This window comes from Acanthopagrus latus, chromosome 21 (assembly GCF_904848185.1).
Source record: "Acanthopagrus latus isolate v.2019 chromosome 21, fAcaLat1.1, whole genome shotgun sequence".
Classification (NCBI taxonomy): Eukaryota; Metazoa; Chordata; class Actinopteri; order Spariformes; family Sparidae; genus Acanthopagrus; species Acanthopagrus latus.
Window position 1 is genome coordinate 7,781,862 of NC_051059.1, and position 16,872 is coordinate 7,798,733.

Here is a 16,872-nt window from a genome sequence, read left to right on the forward strand (position 1 = left end):
GTGGCCCCTCTCACGGCGCAGCCGGTACAATTCGGCGGGTGCCATGTTTATAATTGTCTGTCGCACTTGAAAAGGGGATTAGATCTAATCCCTCGGACACGCTCATTTCAGAATTTCCAGATTTGTGTACACTGTTGCTTTCTCTCCCTCTCTTTGATTCGGCTGGCAGCGGCGAGGAGGGTGGAATGGAGGAGCCCTGCCCCCTGCTGGCCGAGGCCGTCACTACAGCGACAAGCCGTGTCGACCGCTCTTTGAGTTTAGCCTGAGAGCTCATCGACTGCATTTAGGTCTGCGTTTAACTTTACATCTTTCAAACGCCACAGTGTCGTCAGATCTCTGCCATTTTATTACACATCACTCTAGTGATTACAGTGAGAAAAATCAAAAGGCTGGTTTACTGGTGCCAAAATCTTTTATTTCTTTCATTTCTTTGGCATGCAGCATGGGGAAAATATTTGGCACGTCTTTTTTTTTTTTTTGGCATATTTTACACACTTTGTATTTAAAAAGTGCTCAGCTGCTGCAGGACTGCATACTGCAATCTATGATATTCCTCTAGAAACATAAAAAGCGACTTAAAGGAGCACCATGTAGTTGTGGGGAAGACATTTTAATCAGAAGAGATGAAGCTTAAAGACCGATTTTTTAAAAATAAAATACCTAAACAAATCAAACAAACTTGCTTTGTTTATATTTGGCGGACCCTGCCATCTTTCTAGCTTCAAACAGTGTTCTGGGAGATTATTTTCCTCTGAGAACGAGTTTGTATTATTACCTCATTAATATTGGTAATATTAAAATTCTGAGTTGAATTTCATCTCCAAAACTACACATTGCCCCTTTAAGATAGTAATTATAAGCTCAGGTAATGGTCAACATATACATTACACATATCATAATAAATATATATTTTTTGATTGCATAGTTTGCAAAGCTAAGCTGCTATTCAGATGTGCAAAGATCAGACCTAACTATGAACACCAACAGTAAAGGCAATAGAAAACATCTCCTGTGACACATCCAAGCTTTCCCTCATTTGCTGATTATTTATACCCGTGCTATGACGGCATCACTCCATCGAACACTCATGCGCTTATGCTCGCGCCGACGTCACGGATTCAGGAACAGTATCGTGAAAGCAACAGCTCAACCCAAGCGCACAGTGTCAACATGAAGTTTTCAAAGTGCCTCACAGAAGAGAGCACACGTGGGAGGATCAGATGTCTGCAGCTTCTTTCCCAGTTTTCCAGTCCAAAGCCCGAGCTTTGGCGTGAGCCTGCAGGAGGGCGGCTGTATCCGTGTGGGAACCTTGCATGGCGATAGAGAGTGCAGTTCGACCGCGCTGATGAGAAAAAAAAAGAGGAAAGAAAAAAGGAAATTAGGAAGAAGGAGCAAAAACTTAAATCCATCTGAAGCCTCATTAAAGTAGACACGGGCTTACTTAAAAAAACGCCTATTTTTAGCCACGCTAGCGGCGTAGCTCCAGGGATGGCACAGTCCAAACTTGAGAATTTGGTTCAAACATTTATTTTCCTCACAAGATAAACTTAAACAACTTTTATGATCTCTCCGCATTTTTCAAAATTAATTACGGGATTTTATTAAAAGTTTCATTTTACGCAATATGTAAGAATTTGCAACCTGTCGAATTCATTCACAGGCTACTCAAGACAAGTGGGTAGCAGCGTCTCACTACAGTAACTGCTAATTGCTGCTAACTTCGGCTCTGGTTATCAAATAAGCTCAGCTGGACAAGCAGCTAGCGGTCCGAACTGTGGGCTTGGAGCATCTGTGTTAGTCGAACAATCCCTTCAACATGATGCTGTGCATCGACATCATAATGCGTACTTTATTACCTCTTTACATTTTTGATGATTTTAGTTCATTTTCGAATGCTTTCAACTCGAATGCTTTATTACATTTATTATGTTGCATCTTTAAATATTATCATGCAAATGATAACACAAACATCATACCTGCTAAAACACCAACACTGTCATTGTCCTGCTGCCGTTAGCATTTAGCTCATAGCACCACTGTGCTTAAGAGCGGCTGTAGTCTTGTTTTCATGTGAATATAGTTTCAAGGTACAGAATTAAGGCTCCCAGAGGACAAATTAACAAAGCTACAGTATGTGCAAGGCTGCATTTTTTTTAGTCTTTTAGATAAACGGGTTAAGATTTAATTCCATCAGACTTAATTAATTAGTCTAATTAATCTGAGTTTGTGTCAAGGTGAAACATGTAGAGTCGAGTTGGGACGCCTGCAGTTGATGGTCTTTTTTTTTCCCCTCTTACATTCTACTTTAAAGGCAGACTGTATATAAAGTAGGAGGCGCATTTGCATCAGCTCCCGTACTCTCTCCCCTGCCTCTACTCGCTCCAGACTGGCAGATAAGGTAGTGTTAGCGGATTAGCTCATCTCAGCCCAGGGAGATTTGTTTTACTGTAGCCCTGATTAATCCTGGGGAAGCGCTATTCAGCCGAATCCAGACTGTCAGTCCGCCCACGTCCGCACAGTGTCAGTCAAAACACTCCAGCTTTCATAAATCTAAGCTCCTTTTTTTTCTGTTTAGTCCTGTGAATAGAAAAGTAGATACTCCGTTAATAAATATAACAGGATATAACAGAAATGGAGCTTGAGTCATCGCTCTGTCCTCTTTCCTTTTTGTCCTCTGTCCTTTTTATCCAATTAACTGTGATTCCTTTGGTTTAATGACAGCGAACATCCGATACCGCGGACGAGACGACACGCGGCCTGCGTCGCACGTCGCACACTGGCGGTGGTTACAACGAACACACAACTTTGCTGCAGAATCACCTTGTCAGTCAGGGTGAGGTCGCACTGGCTCCTCTCCAGCAGCAGCCTCGCGATGTGCGTGTGGCCCCTCTCAGATGCGAACATCAGGGCCGTGGTTCCCTGGCTGTCCTGGATGTTGGCGTCCGCTCCACAGCTCAGCAGCAGGCGAACCATCACAACTCGCCCGTGTCTCACCGCCAAGTGCAGGGCTGTCTGGCCCGTCTGTAGGAGACGGGCAGGACGGACACACAACAGGAGCAGAGTTGTCAAAAACACTATATTCATCTGTCTTATCTTGACAGTTTCCTCTAGCATTTACTGCCTGTCATCGTTTGATGTTTAGTGTCTTGGGAAAGAAGGCTTTAACTAAAAAAAAACGACATTTGATGGTTGAAATTGACCGTTTTTCAGTCCCTTTTCTGTGTCATCCTACATTTCCCATAATGCAACACCCCCAAGCTCTAATAGCCCAGTATTATATACCCTTAATGACATAATCAATCACCTCAGACCTCCTTCAGAGACACATTATATGATACATCTTTTACAGGCTGAAAAGTACAGGTGTATATCCAGTGTAATGACCCTTTAATAATGTGTTTGATCGTTTACCGGCTTCCATTCATGACTCTGGAAACTGGAAAACAACCTGCACAGAATCCAGATCCACTCCTCACCTGAGCAATGTGGCATTTAAACCGTGTTTGCAGTGGTTGTATTACCTGGCTGGAGCGAAGGTGAATGTTGCCCAGCTCCATGAGCTTGCGGACCACCTCCATGCCACCTGGGCCATCGGGGGCTGTCAGACAGGCCAGCATCACCGCCGTGTAACCAGCCTTGTTCTGAATGGTCACATCACTCACACCTGTAACGCAAACGAAAAGTCAAACTCGGCTTTCTCAGCGCGTACAAGCCGACTGCTCTGGTGTTCGTGTACTCTGGTGTTTCACCTGTGTCCAGCAGCAGGCTGACGATGCCGTAGTTGCAGTGCGACACGCTGTAGTGCAGCACCGTGTTGCCGTTGTCGTCAGCCATGTTGACCAGGAAGGCCAGCAGCGAGGGCGTGCTCTTCTTCACTTCTCTCAGGCACACGGCTAACCGGCTGGCCTCTGACGTCTCCTCTGCCGCCACACTGAACCAGTGCTGAAACAACACGACCAGGGCCTTCCTCTGGGGGAAAAAAAAAATGGAGGTGGACATACGAGACACCAACTTAAACCAAACAGAGCCAGAGGAGGACGGAAGTAACGTTGGACCGCTAACAGTAACGCCATCTCACTGCTTCATCCCTAAATCTATATATTTCTTCCAGGAGAAAAAATCTTATCGAGGTCACATTCCACCTTTTCCCCAAAAGATCCTTTCTTTCTGTGCTTCTAACATTAAAGTAGACACAGAGCACCATTAGCATCCATTTAAAGTAGTGTTTCTGTCCACCTGTTGATTGGCAGTGCAGCATGCCTTCTCCTTAGAGCTCTGTTTTTGGTCACCACCAGCAAATATTGCTCCTCTGTGCTCATCACCAGCTAGTCGCTAACTTTCGTCTTCTGCCATTTGGTGCTGGGCTGCTAGTAAGCTGTAAAGACATGAGCATAAAGCTAGCTACCTGGTCTGGCTAAATAGCTATGGCCTAATTAGCCTCAGACTGGTCTTTATCTTCTTTTACTGTATGTTAAAGCCTATCAAGCATTCAGTAAACACAGAGCAACATTAGCAATAATTTCAAGAGTTACTGTCCACCTGTTGAATGTAAGTGCAATATCCCTTCTACTTAGCGCTCTGCTTTTGGACCTTATTGGTTTCTTCAGCTGCTAAATTCTCCACTGCGTTCACCACCTAGTCACTAACTTTCTCTGCCCACAGTTTGGTGCTGGGTAGGCTGTGTGTGATTGGTTATTTGATCTGTTTTACTAAAAACAAACAAAAAATAGTTGATGACAGCAGTGAGAGTGAATCAAAATGGTCAAACTGCTGGCCACAAAACCGAAACAATGAGCTGAAGGATGCTAAAATGCTCAGAAAAACGGAGGAAACTGCAGAGTTGAGGGATAATGATCTGTGGGATCTTCACATCACACAGACATTTTATCCATTGTTGATATTAAAATAAGTAAAATTGCAGCTTTAAGGTCCAATAAAGTTAGGTTGAAAAATGTTTACGTTCACTGTGAGATATAAAAATGTCCTTACTGTAAGTGGCTTCAATATCCAATAAATCAGTTGCATAAGATTAGATTTACTGCTTACCATGTCCCCATTAGGGTTATCCATGTTGTCCATGTGGTCTTTAAGGAACTGACAAGCAGCCATAAAATCTGCACTCATTGTCTCCCTAGAAGAAGAAGCATGTGTGCATAAGAAGAGAGAAAAGGAAGGGACATTTTGCCTCACAGCACTGGAAACATATTCCCATGAGATCAAATAAAAAACACAGAAGCTATTCCCTGAAGACTCAACATCACAAACACATTTCCCAAACAAACACTGATAAGGCGCATGTTCCCGTCCTCTCACCGGCCCCCGGTGGTGGTTTCTGAGCCAGAGCTGCCCTCCATCTGTTCTCCTGGGGGCTGCGGTTTCGTCTTGGCCGTTTTCTCCCGAGCCGGAGCTTCCGCGGACGCTACGCCTCCATCTGTCCGCCCCAATCCGGCTCCCGCCGATATCATCTGTCCGTCTGGGCTCGTTTGCCTCTCTCCCTCCACCCGTCTCTTCTCCAGGTCTGCATCCACCTGGGCAGCAGCCGTCTCCCTCCGGGTGATGCCGCTCTCCTTCTGCTCACCCTGTCCAACCAGATTCCCACTACTTTTTGCAATTTATAAAAAAAAAAAACAAAAACAAAAACAAAAAACATAAAGGAGAGCAGAGCAGAAAATTTAAACTATCCACTTCCCAAGTGCTGTCAGATGTTGGCAGCTGAATCTACGCGGAGCAATTTTGCACGCCGGGGTTCACAAAGTTCACATATTGTTTTTGTACGCCTCAAAAAAAAAAAAAAAACTATACCCCTTCCATCAGCATTTACAGAACCTACACTGAGGCAAGCCAACCACTTTTCCCCTGCGATGTCTGACTTGGCTCGTGTTGGAACAAGATTGGAAGAGATGTCTCATGCATTATTCATGATATATGGTTTCTTACAGCTTCAAAGTAAAAATGTCCAAACAAATTCAGTATGACACTTGTGGGTTTTGTTTTTTTTTTGCATTTTCACAGAGAACAAGTCACACTGCATTGACTCACATTACAATTAAATAGATGTCATTTATTATAGCGATACGGAGGCAGGGAAAAAATATGCCCTCAGCCTCGGGAAACGCTCCTTGAAACTGTCACAGTAACCTCTTCCGTCTTGTCTGACTAATCTGACGCAGAAGCGATGAATATTCTCTCATCGAAGGCTCTGGAAAATGGCGAGTGTCATCCTGAGACACGGGAGTCACCGCTTTTCTCCTCTGACAGCTTTGGAGGGAGTGGTGTTCATCTCTCAGACTTAAATTATGATGTTTTCCTCAGTCATAACCATACAGCAGTAGCTTAAATAACCATGAGTTAGTATGTCTGTCAACCAGAACTATGGTTTAAGCTGCAATCAAAACTCTTAAGGCTACTAAACTCGGAGAGAGTTATTTACTAACCCATCATCAACACCCCCAGGATGAGCGCTTTCTGACGTCCAGGCGCATCCGTCTGTCCTCGGGATAGATTTAGAGGCCACAGGGAAGATGAACAGAGGACATGGTGAGATATCGAAACAAAGCTCATTCAACAAAGCAGCATTCAATACATAATTATCATGGCACGACACAACCGCTGCTTCACAAACGCTGACACAAAAGGACAAATATTGAGTCAAGATGGTCCACATCAGCGCGAGAAAAACCCAAGCAAATCGACGACAGCCAGAAGTTAATATGCATAATAGGTCGACTGGGGTTCAAATTTGGAATATCCTAATGAGGCTTCTTGTCCAACAGACTTTCAAAGTGAAGCAAAAGAAACTCAAACCAGCAAAAGCTCTTCTGAACACTTCTGTGCTGTGAGGCAAATGTGTGGTTACGACTTTGAACACATTTTGCAGCTCTTTGAAGTCTTAAACTGTTTCTTATTCAAAAATGAGCCTGGAGTTTTCTTTTTTTTTAAGATCAGCCAATTTCCAAACATGAACTTGCTCTTATTCCTGTACTGATAAAGCTGTGAAGTTGCCACAGCTCTTAGCAGTCACAACATCTCATGCTCTATTTTGCAGAGGCTTCGCGCTACACGCGGCTCATTTCACAGCATTACAATATCCGCTCTCTTTAATTCAGTCCTGGTCTGCATGTTGAAGTGTCCTTGGACAAGATGTGCTGGTCGGCACCTTGCATGGCGGCCACCACCATCAGTGTATGAATGTATGTATGTATGTATTACTGTAAGTGGCTTTGGACAGAAGCGTCTGCTAACTGTAAATACGTCTGCCTTTTCCCATCAAGATCCATGCATTGTTCCCTGAGAAATTAAAGAAAAAGCTGACATATGACTGATCTCGCAGAAGTTGATGGGGTCTACTGTGGGCCACCACCCATCCATTCTGTGATTTTATTCAGAATAAGGTCCACTGGAGACTTGGATGACGTGCTTTTGGGGAGAAGCGTTCTGAATACACTGTTTTGGGGTTTCGCGTCTGTATTTTTGCTTTGCATGCTGGGATTTCTGACGCGTCAATTAGGGGCAAACTCAAAAACAGAAAAATAAAATAGTTCAAAACAACTAAAACAGACCTTGGTGGGATTAATCACGGGCTCCAATGAAACACAACCAATCAACAGATTACCAACTGAAACTAAGGGTTTTATCTGTAAGATCAATACAGAGGTTCACCTTCAAGGAACAAGGGTAAAGTAAAATTATTACTAGGCCAAACTATGGTGGTTATTCTGCCTTGTAGCAAACAGATTGATTCCTTCATTCCAATCCAAGTCCAAACCACGACATTGGATACAGTCTTCCCACATGTAACGTGAGAGCACTGCTTCTCCATGTGAAGCCTTGAGCATGAAGTCTGAATTTAGTCTGAAGTACGTGTTTGTAGTAGTCACTGAGGGCAACCATCAGTACTATGTTGATGATAAATCTATTTTTTTTTTTTTTTTTTTTTTTGCAGAGTCCTGCTAAATATAGGTTGTTTTAATGTGCATTAATGTGCATACCTGCGTGCTGAAGCCTGTATCCATCAGTGTGTCCATGCTGAGTGTAGTACGAGGTGAGGACGTCAACAAGTCCCACCATCTCCTGCTGCAGAGAGTTGACCTTTGGGTCTGGGTGCTTTAGATTTTTCCCGTCCTCTCCTGACTGATGGCCTGAACACAGACACTCCCACTGCTGATGCAGCAGCCTCTTGATCTTCTTGATGTGATGCACGACCGCTGCCGTGTCTTTACCGTCATCTGACAACTCTTTTTGACTTCTTTGCCCGTTTGCGGTGACAGTCATTGCGGTGATGAGTGCGTCTGAACTTCTTGACGCTTTGTCATGTGGTTCAGTGGACCTCACCACTGTCTCGTCGCCGTCCTGGTCCACCACCACTCTCTCTGCACGGACCCACACACCAGGGTTCCTGATGAGGTTCTCAATCTTTCCGTCTTTATTTCTGCTCTCCTCCCGCTGCTCCCTCAGCAGCCCCAAGGCCCTCTGGAGCTCCTGACCAGTCTCATGGAGCTTCTGCTCCAGCACAGCTACCTTCGCCTGCAGGGACGTCACCGTCAGCAGCTCATCGAGATCTGTGCTCGTCCTCCACTCATGTGTCAGATTAGAGTCCTCCTGATGGTGATTTCGGGGAAACGTGATGTGACTTTCATGCCGAGGCCTTTTGACGTCCACCGTGCTGAAGTGGGATGAGGTGTAAGGGTCTGCAGATCCGTTCATTGAGGGCGTAGGTGGGATATGTGGATGCAGGCCCAGGCGGAGCCTCTCTCTTTCCTCCTGGAGGATGCAGATCTGTGCCTTCAGCTCTGGAATCACCCTCATCTCCAGCTCCAGCTCCCCCACACGTTCCAGGGCCTCTCTCAGGCGCCTCAGCAGCTCCGAGCAGTCCTGGGGCCGAGGGCTCTCTGGGTAGCAGAAGACGTCCTCGCAGGAGATGTTTCGCCCTCCAAGGTGATCCCTCGAGCTCCGGAGGCTGCCAGGGTCGTCGGTGGACTCTGATCCCTGCCTCAGCAGGACTGTGAGAGGCAGACTGGAGGCGCGGAGGAGATGAGGTCTGATGTGCTCACCGAGGGGTTGCTCATCAAACTCCTTGATTCTGGCCTCCATCTCATTTAGCGTTTTGAGCCCCGTCGGAGAGAGGGGCGACCTGTGATCATTTGCCCAGGAAGCGTAGCCATGATGATGGGCATCTGAGAGTCGGGACCTCAGGGCAAGAGCTCCAGTAGATCCCCAGGCATTCTGGCGGTAGCCACACCCAGACGGGTTGAGGTGCCTGGGAAGAGTGCTCGCCCGAGGGCCCTTGCTGCGACGCTGGATGGGGACTCTTTTGATCGTGTTTCCTTTCTCTATGTCGTCGACATATTTAAGGAAGTCCAGGTCAAGTTGAAAGCCATACGGGGTTTCCACTGAGTAAGGGGGCTTCCCTTTAACCCCATTCTCTGTTGCTTTGTGCGGCAAGATACTCCCTGTAAATATAAAACAGTAGTTCAACATCCACTGCAGATACATGCCTGATTTAGTGAAGATCTCAGGGATTTTGTTACCATTTTGTCTTTCCATCATTTTCTTGTCTTCGGTACTCCAAACAAGTTGTTGTCACATTATCCAGATCAACCTTTGGTGTCTGGCAAAACAAGCAAATTTGAATGAAATTGAAGACTAAATTGAGCCAGCAGTATGAAAAAAACCACAAAAAAACACTTGAGGGCATGTTTACAAGTGGCAGAAGTGGTTACTGTGAGGATATCTAATAAAATAATGAACACAGTCATGATTTCTGAGAGGGGAAAACAGATGAGTTTTAGCACTGCCATTCACTTGAGGTTTAGCTGCGGTATTTCTGGTGAGCGACTGGGCTAAGTCTTTTACGCCCAGATGGAGGATCACTCTTGGAGAGCAACACTGCCTCTTTGCAATCCCGCACGCAGCGCAAATCAACAAAAACACACACATTCAATTAGGTTCGAGTGCTTTCTCCCTCTCTTCTTCCTTCTCATTCACGTCTTTTTTCCCTAAGACTTATGGTTTTTTTTTTGGTTTTTTTTCTCACACGCTCGCTCTGGCTTCTTCATTTCTTCCATGCACCAGGCTGCTATTATTCAACAGTGGCAGGCCTGATGTTCACTTGATTACAGCCTTGCCATCCAGGAGGAGAGCTGGAAATAGCTTGAAACTCTTTAGCCCAGCAGCTCTGGCCCGTGGAGAAAAAACGTACTCCTACAGACACAAATACAGACAAGTATTGTTGTGAGTCACTACTTTCCTCCCATCCGGCTCTCTGTGCCTCCTCCTGGGCCCACAGTTCGCTTTCAGAGCTTTGGTTTACTTTGACTGAACTGCCTCTGACTGTAACTTCCTTTCATGCGTCTCCCTTCTGTTTAAACTATTTGTGGTGTCCAGGATTTTTACAGTGCTTGTCTCGGCCGCCCTTCGATTTCTGCTGACTCTCACTTCTTCCAGGCCCACGTTACACAAGTCTAGAGGGGAGAATGGTCTCCGCTCTGTGTGGTCATGGCTTCCCCTCACCTCCTTCTCTTAGTATGAAACGCCTCTCCCTTCCACCCTTCACCCCTTCCCTCCCTCCCCCCCATGTTCCTCCCCTCCTGACCACCAGCCTCTGTGGCAGCCTGCTGTCCTCTCGAGGCACCGCAGCCACCGAGCCGCAGCCCCAAACAATGTCAGCTATGCAGTAAACAGACAAACACCCCCGAATGGCCCTGCTGGGAATTTCGACCTCCATCATTCATGCTCTCACTGCTGGCAGGCAATAAACGGCAGCAAATCTGCTCATCGCGATTTATGAACGCGCACATTCTCACAGCGTAAACGCTTGGATAGGTACGCGTGCACTTGAATTCGGAGACACATGCCGCAGATGTACGGTGCAGGTGTGCAGGTCCTGAATGCACACGCAGCGTGTGCAGTGACGTGGCATTTACCATACAGGATGTGCAGACATTACAAACAAAATATAAGTAATTGGAGTTTGTGAAATTTTAGCCTCAGCCCGTCCTCGTCAAGAAAACGGGCACATAGGTAAACGGTGACAGCAGCATAATACGACGCGTGTTTACTGTCCTTGTTAAGAATACAGCGGCGAATTAAGGAGCCTGGTAAAGCAGTATAAAAAGAGAAAAGGCTGTTTAATGAGGGTGTTAGGGGTGGTTTATGGGTAGAACAAGCACAAGCACTTTCACTCAGGAGAAGCTGTTTGTGTCCAGTGGGTAACAAAAGTCAACGGCGAGTATGTACGTTTGTGGCTGAAGTTATATAAGTAATATTTAAACCCAAACAATGTATTTCTAAACCTAACCAAGTAGTTTGAGCCTCGTCAAACTGCGAATGCATGCTAAGGTCTGGAACACTTGTTCAATTGTTTAGATACTAGGATGCGTTAAACGGCTTAAATGTTGTTTGATATGTGCTGATAAAAAAAGAGTTATTTTTTCAGTTTTTTTTTTATTATTATTATTTATGCAAAGAAAGGTGCGTTGGGTATTTGAAAATATAATAACCCTAACCCCAGTGAAGCACGGATGACATGTTGAGAAGATAAAGTTTGTTGCTGAAATGCCAAATATCCTGCTTCTATTACATATCATTGTCAGTCAGCGTTTGTGTTTGATCGTCATATTTGGGGGATCTTTACAAAAAAAGTGTGAATATGTATATCGCCATAGGCCTGAAAACAAACAAGTATCAGTTGGGTTCTGGAGAGAGCCAATATTCTAGTACTATATACATGATACTGTTGCTGCTATTTCTGAGTTTTGGTTCTGATCTAAGAATAATAACCTACTTTTTCAACACGTCACATTTAGAAATAAAAGCAGACTTGTCCACAGACATTGTGTGAACACATGAACGAGAACTTTGACCGATAACATATGGTCTAAAATGATGAAAGCGGCTATTTTAATTCAAAAGCGTTATGTAAAGTATGAATGCGAGTAACGTTAGAGGCCAGATTTCAGCACTCAACAGGTTTCTGCACTTAATGCTGGGACTGGAAAAAAAGTCTGATACCACTGTTAATACTTTCTATATTGACGTAATATGTGAAACCCTGCCTGGTAAAATAAAATAAACAGAGAAACTTGTTTTCCTTTACACACAAAGAAGGTTTAATGTATCTCACTGTATGCTCTGTTGCCCTTACAGAAACCCGATGCATGTGTTGTACACTGAAACTGATACAGTGTGTATGTTGTTATGCCAGCAGGGTTTTATGATGCAGAGAGGAATCTCTCAGCACTCCGTCTGACAAGCCTAAGTTTAGCCTATACATGTGGGTGTAGAGAGGTGCAGAGCTACATGTGGAGAGAGAGGAAACCCAGACATCTGTCTTCCCTTCGCTACAATCTAAAAGAAGAATAGCCTCCAGGTAGAGACACAAACTGGGAGGGCAACAAGATAAATCATTCTGTTGGGATGAAACATCTAGGGCGATTGAGGCATTAAGATTAAAAGACAGGCTGCTAATGAGGTGGAAGCTGTAGCCGCCGCTGACCGTCAATCAGCTCGGCGCGGTGCAGCAGAGCACCTGTTACTGCAGACGTCTCAATCAGTCTCCCCGCCGGCTCCGTCATCAGGTGGAGGACGCAGGTCAGAAACACTCACATGAAGTTATTTAACATTTGGGCAGTGAAGTGAAGAATCCTGAGTTTCATCTCAAGACTAGGAAAACAAACTTATGCGAAATGAATGATTGCAAAAAAAAATAAAAAGAAAAAAGAAAAGAGGGCTGATCAACATTTTGGGGAAATGAGTGTATTAATTTCATCACTGAGTGTTGGATGAGAGGACTGATACCACTCTCATGTCTGAAGGCTAAGTGTGACGCCACAAGCAGGAGGAAGATACACGTACATCAGCCTATCTTAGCACAAGGACTGGTAGCAGATGGCAGCCGGGTCTGGTTCTGACTTCTGGACAGCCCTCCCCTTAAAATCAAAACCCAACTTTTTCAATTGCAGAGACAAATGAAATACAACACTCCGTTTATGAACTTTATTCTAAGCTAAGCTAAGCTAACCATCCCCTGGTCGTAACATCATATTTATCGTACTGATATGCGAGTGGTATCAATCTTCTCATCTTGATCTCGGCAAGAAAGTAAATCAGTGGATTTCCTACAGTGTCAGACGATTCCTTTAACCTGCTGTTTGATTTGAGGGCATTTTAAATATCCCCACCAGCTACTGAAAACAGAAATGTACATTTGTCGACCACTTACTGCCTGCTTTCAGACAAACAATGTGAAGTCCAAAGTGCCTCGCCCACAAGCTCCTTGCGCATAAATATAGACGTACTTGCAGCCCTCTCTCTGACCAGGTTACCACAGAGGAAACAATATAGCAGAGTTAGGGTTAGGGCAATTCCCAAGACTCATTGCCTAACTCCCTCCACATTTCCGCGGCGCAGGTTTTAATTGTGTTTGCTCGGAGCGGTGGGCCAACCTCACAGGAAACCCAAGAAATGAAACGTAAAATATTTGCCTTACCCCGAACAGGCCCCAGCCAAACAGCGCTGCTGCCTCTGCACACACTGAACTCAATCCAAAGTCAAGCAGTGGAGTGAGTTTTCAAAATCAATGTCCTTTTGTGTTCTGCTCTTGCTGTGTTACAGTTCGGGAAACCGGCGCTGCCTTTTTTTTTCGAATGGAGTTCTTTTCATCTTTATGTTCCCACGACAGCTGCGTCTGTCCCCCTCTCACAGAGACCCTTTAGACTGCCTGCATCAGCACAAACCTCGCAATCGCAACATCTCAATCCACAGCGTTCCTCACCAAAGCCACAAATTAAACACGAACTCATGACACAGCGAGAGGGGGCGACCTCCCAGCGAAGCTATGATAAATGCTTGAACCCCAGACGAGGACAAAGGGATCGTTTCGGATTAAAGTTTGGTTTTAGTCGCTGATGGTACCAGCAGGATTGATGCTGTGTTTTTAGTCACATTGCTCCAGGGAGGGTCACGCTGGTTGGCCGTTGAAACACCTGGAACTGTCAGATTGATTTTCCATGAAACATTCACGGTCCCCAGAGGTTGCATCCTAGTAATTTTGCTGATCCCTTGACTTTTCCTCTAGTGCCACCATGTACTCAAGATGTTTTCTACCATACGCTGTTGTCGGCAAAGCAGAGGAGACACTGACAAGGTTTGCCGCCAATCAGTCGGGCTTTCACCATCTGAAGGAACCTGCATGCGAGTCTGCATTTGTAGCATAGCCTGTACAAATGCCCTCTTTCTGAAATGACCTGGTCAAAGTCTCCCATCTTGATTTTCAAAAACAAATGAGTGTGCAGGATTCTAGCTTTTGCTCAGACCACTGAGCCCAATAAAGCCCAAAAAAAAAGAAAAGAGCTGCCTAGCTCAGCTTTAAGTTTTTTATGAAGCACCATCATTAAGTCAAGAAACGTGATATATCCAACATTTAGAAAACAAATTACTTCACCATCACCGTCAGACTCAGTCGTACTTAAAGTTTGGCGCTAAATAGCTAACATGAGCATGCTAACATACTGAAATAGGATGGTAACTTTCGTCTGCATGTTTGCCACTGTAAGCCTTTTAGCAGCATTTTCGTTCTGAGAGGTGCAGCCTCACAGAGCAGCTACAGTCTTTTTACAGCCAGTGGAATTCTATATAGTCTTTATTTTTTTGGTTTTTTTCATGGGTTCATGTGGGGTGAACTTGCGAAGCTGTCAATTTGGATACTCGATCCCATTGTCCCAGCCACCCACCCACTTGTACTCTGTGTTTGGACAGAAGCACTTTTTGGCACCGTCACAATGTGTGGATGCCTGCCTTCTAAATTTGAGACAATTAAGGTAATCCTGAACTTGGGACCTCGCAATAAGTCTTGAAAACACAGAGCTCTCCCTGCGTACCCTGTCGATCACTCTCAATCTTCTCCCTCCGTCTCTCTTTCCTCCCCAGTACCTGTCCATCTCCCTGAACAGTTCTTACATGTTTCCCTGTCTATGTTCTGTTCCCGGAAAAACTCATTCCTCTCGTCCTCTTCTTGGCTGTACAGACCGCAGCTTTTTTTTTTTTTTTTTTTTTTACAGCGAATAACTCTCAACCTTGTCTTCTGTTCGAAGTTGATTTAGAAACCCAGCAGCTTGGCTCCCTCTCACCTCCTGCTCTGGTCTGTCTCTTCGTTTTTTCTGTCAAAATCGCATTTCTCACTCGCTGTCTCGGGGAAGACTTCCGAGAAATCCCTCAAAACCTGCGATCTTTTTTTTTTCTTTTTCTTTTCAGTTTGTATGTTTATGTCTTGACAATTCTGGACCACTGGAGTTGCCCCGGCCGCTTTCCAACAGTAACAGGGACAGCTTTTTTTTTGTTTGTTTTTTTATTGTGGCATCTGAGCCTCATTGTGTGGTATGTGGAGCCAAAGCTCATAGAATGAAACAGCTGCCAGGGGCTTCATGCAAAGAAGAAAGCTGTGGCATGTTAACATGGCAAGTTTAAAATAGAAATCCCCCCCACCCCACCCCCCGTTGCCTTGTGTGTGTGCTCACGTGGACATGTGTGTTTGTGTTGCTTCAAGTGCATTTCTGTACAGAGTGTAAATATAGCTGCATTAAAATGTAAATGTAATTTAACATTTAATCTTTAAAAAGGAAAAAAAAAATATTCTCCTGGAAGTCTGATTAGTATTCAGCACAGCCTCGGAGGTCCACTCCACACAATTTGTCAAATCACTTTAGAGTCAAAAGCTTTCCTGACCCTGAATTTAGATCAGCCAGTCCCGGATCGAAGACTTTCAAGGTCAGCATTGAGCATCCTGGCTTTGATTAACTATCCAATCCAACAGTCTTCCGCTGACTGAGCGATACCTGATGAATATTAAACCGCGAGCTTACCTTGTGACATGTGTTCAGCTCCAGTCTCTTCCACTTTGTCTTGCTGATGTGAGGGCGTGTTTCTCAGGCAGTCCACCACAGTCTGCTCTCAGCTCAGTTCAGCCTGCCTGTCTGTCTCCAGAGAGGGCGGGGACGTGCTGTCAGGGAGGCTGGCGTGCCACGGCTGTTTGGTAAATGCCAATGTGCAGCCCCCCCCCCGCCATAACAGAAGCTGGGTCTGCCTGTGTGTAAAGGAGAGCAGGGGAGCAGGGAGGGGCTTCTGATCATGCCTTCCTAGTGTACCTCAACAAGACTGACAAGTGGGAGTCTAGACAAACAGAGCCACGCCCACTCCTTCAGGCAGCAGCCAATAGGGGATCAGAGGTGTAGCCTGCTGGGCAAGACAGCAGCTCTTCTGGGACCATGGTGACAACATGTCAAAATATGGAGCATCTGGTATGAAGTAAGAGAAAGTACCAGAGTCACCTTACTGTGTACCGTCCATAATCCTCTCAGATAACATCAGTGACCACGCAGTGCCTCATAGACCTCCCTCTTTCAGAATGTGTAACTCTATCCAGTGTTATGTGGTCTCTGTCCTCTATAATCAAGTAAACAGGGGGGAGTGTAGAGGGCCCGGTGCCACCAATGGGGGTTAATTCTCTCTGTGCATACCTCTCATTCTTCGTGGCTCCTCTTTCAGCCCCTGCCCAGCATCTTCATTTGGTGCATAACAGTACTGGCCTGTCCCCTTCTCTTTATAAGGACAGCGGACAATAAATAAATACTCTCTGGTCTGATTGCCTGTCATTCATCATTTTGTTATGAAGAAGGTTTTTTTTTGGGGGGGGGGGGGGCATACTGGCAGTAATTTCTATCGGCTCCTGAGTTGCCACCACTTTTATTTAGACTGCAGTATCTCAAAAACTATTAGATGGATCCCTTGGACATTCATGGTACCCAGAGGAAGATTGAGTTTTGCTTTAGTGCCACCAGCAGGTCAAGGTTGTTTTGTTTTACTGTTACTGTCAACTAC

The 16,872-nt window shown here is 45.2% G+C and overlaps 1 protein-coding gene across 2 annotated transcripts; it reads right to left on the bottom strand.

Moving 5' to 3' along the window:
- Positions 1 to 345: 345 nt before the first annotated feature.
- On the bottom strand, positions 346 to 16,054 carry LOC119010571 (KN motif and ankyrin repeat domain-containing protein 2-like). 2 transcript variants are annotated; one of them, XM_037082799.1, is made up of 10 exons: positions 15,858 to 16,054; positions 9,528 to 9,607; positions 7,989 to 9,449; positions 6,435 to 6,486; positions 5,314 to 5,598; positions 5,047 to 5,131; positions 3,750 to 3,969; positions 3,522 to 3,664; positions 2,821 to 3,021; positions 346 to 1,342 (listed from the first exon to the last, which is right to left on the bottom strand). In XM_037082799.1, exons 2-10 carry the CDS (start codon positions 9,544 to 9,546, stop codon positions 1,217 to 1,219), a joined length of 2,592 nt encoding a protein of 863 aa, XP_036938694.1. In that variant the 5' UTR covers positions 9,547 to 9,607; positions 15,858 to 16,054; the 3' UTR covers positions 346 to 1,216. The 2 variants fall into 2 exon arrangements, with proteins under 2 accessions (XP_036938694.1, XP_036938693.1); XM_037082798.1 differs by having other exon boundaries at positions 5,314 to 5,601; positions 15,858 to 16,053.
- Positions 16,055 to 16,872: the final 818 nt, after the last annotated feature.

What these genes read in the sequence shown, in the direction of transcription:
- LOC119010571 (XM_037082798.1), bottom strand. An exon ending in ATAACCCTAATGGGGACATG is followed by an intron (nt 3,970 to 5,046) that starts GTAAGCAGTAAA and finishes TTTTTCCCCCAG; the next exon opens with AGGAAGGCCCTGGTCGTGTT. An exon ending in ACCTCACCCTGACTGACAAG is followed by an intron (nt 1,343 to 2,820) that starts GTGATTCTGCAG and finishes TTTTCTCATCAG; the next exon opens with CGCGGTCGAACTGCACTCTC.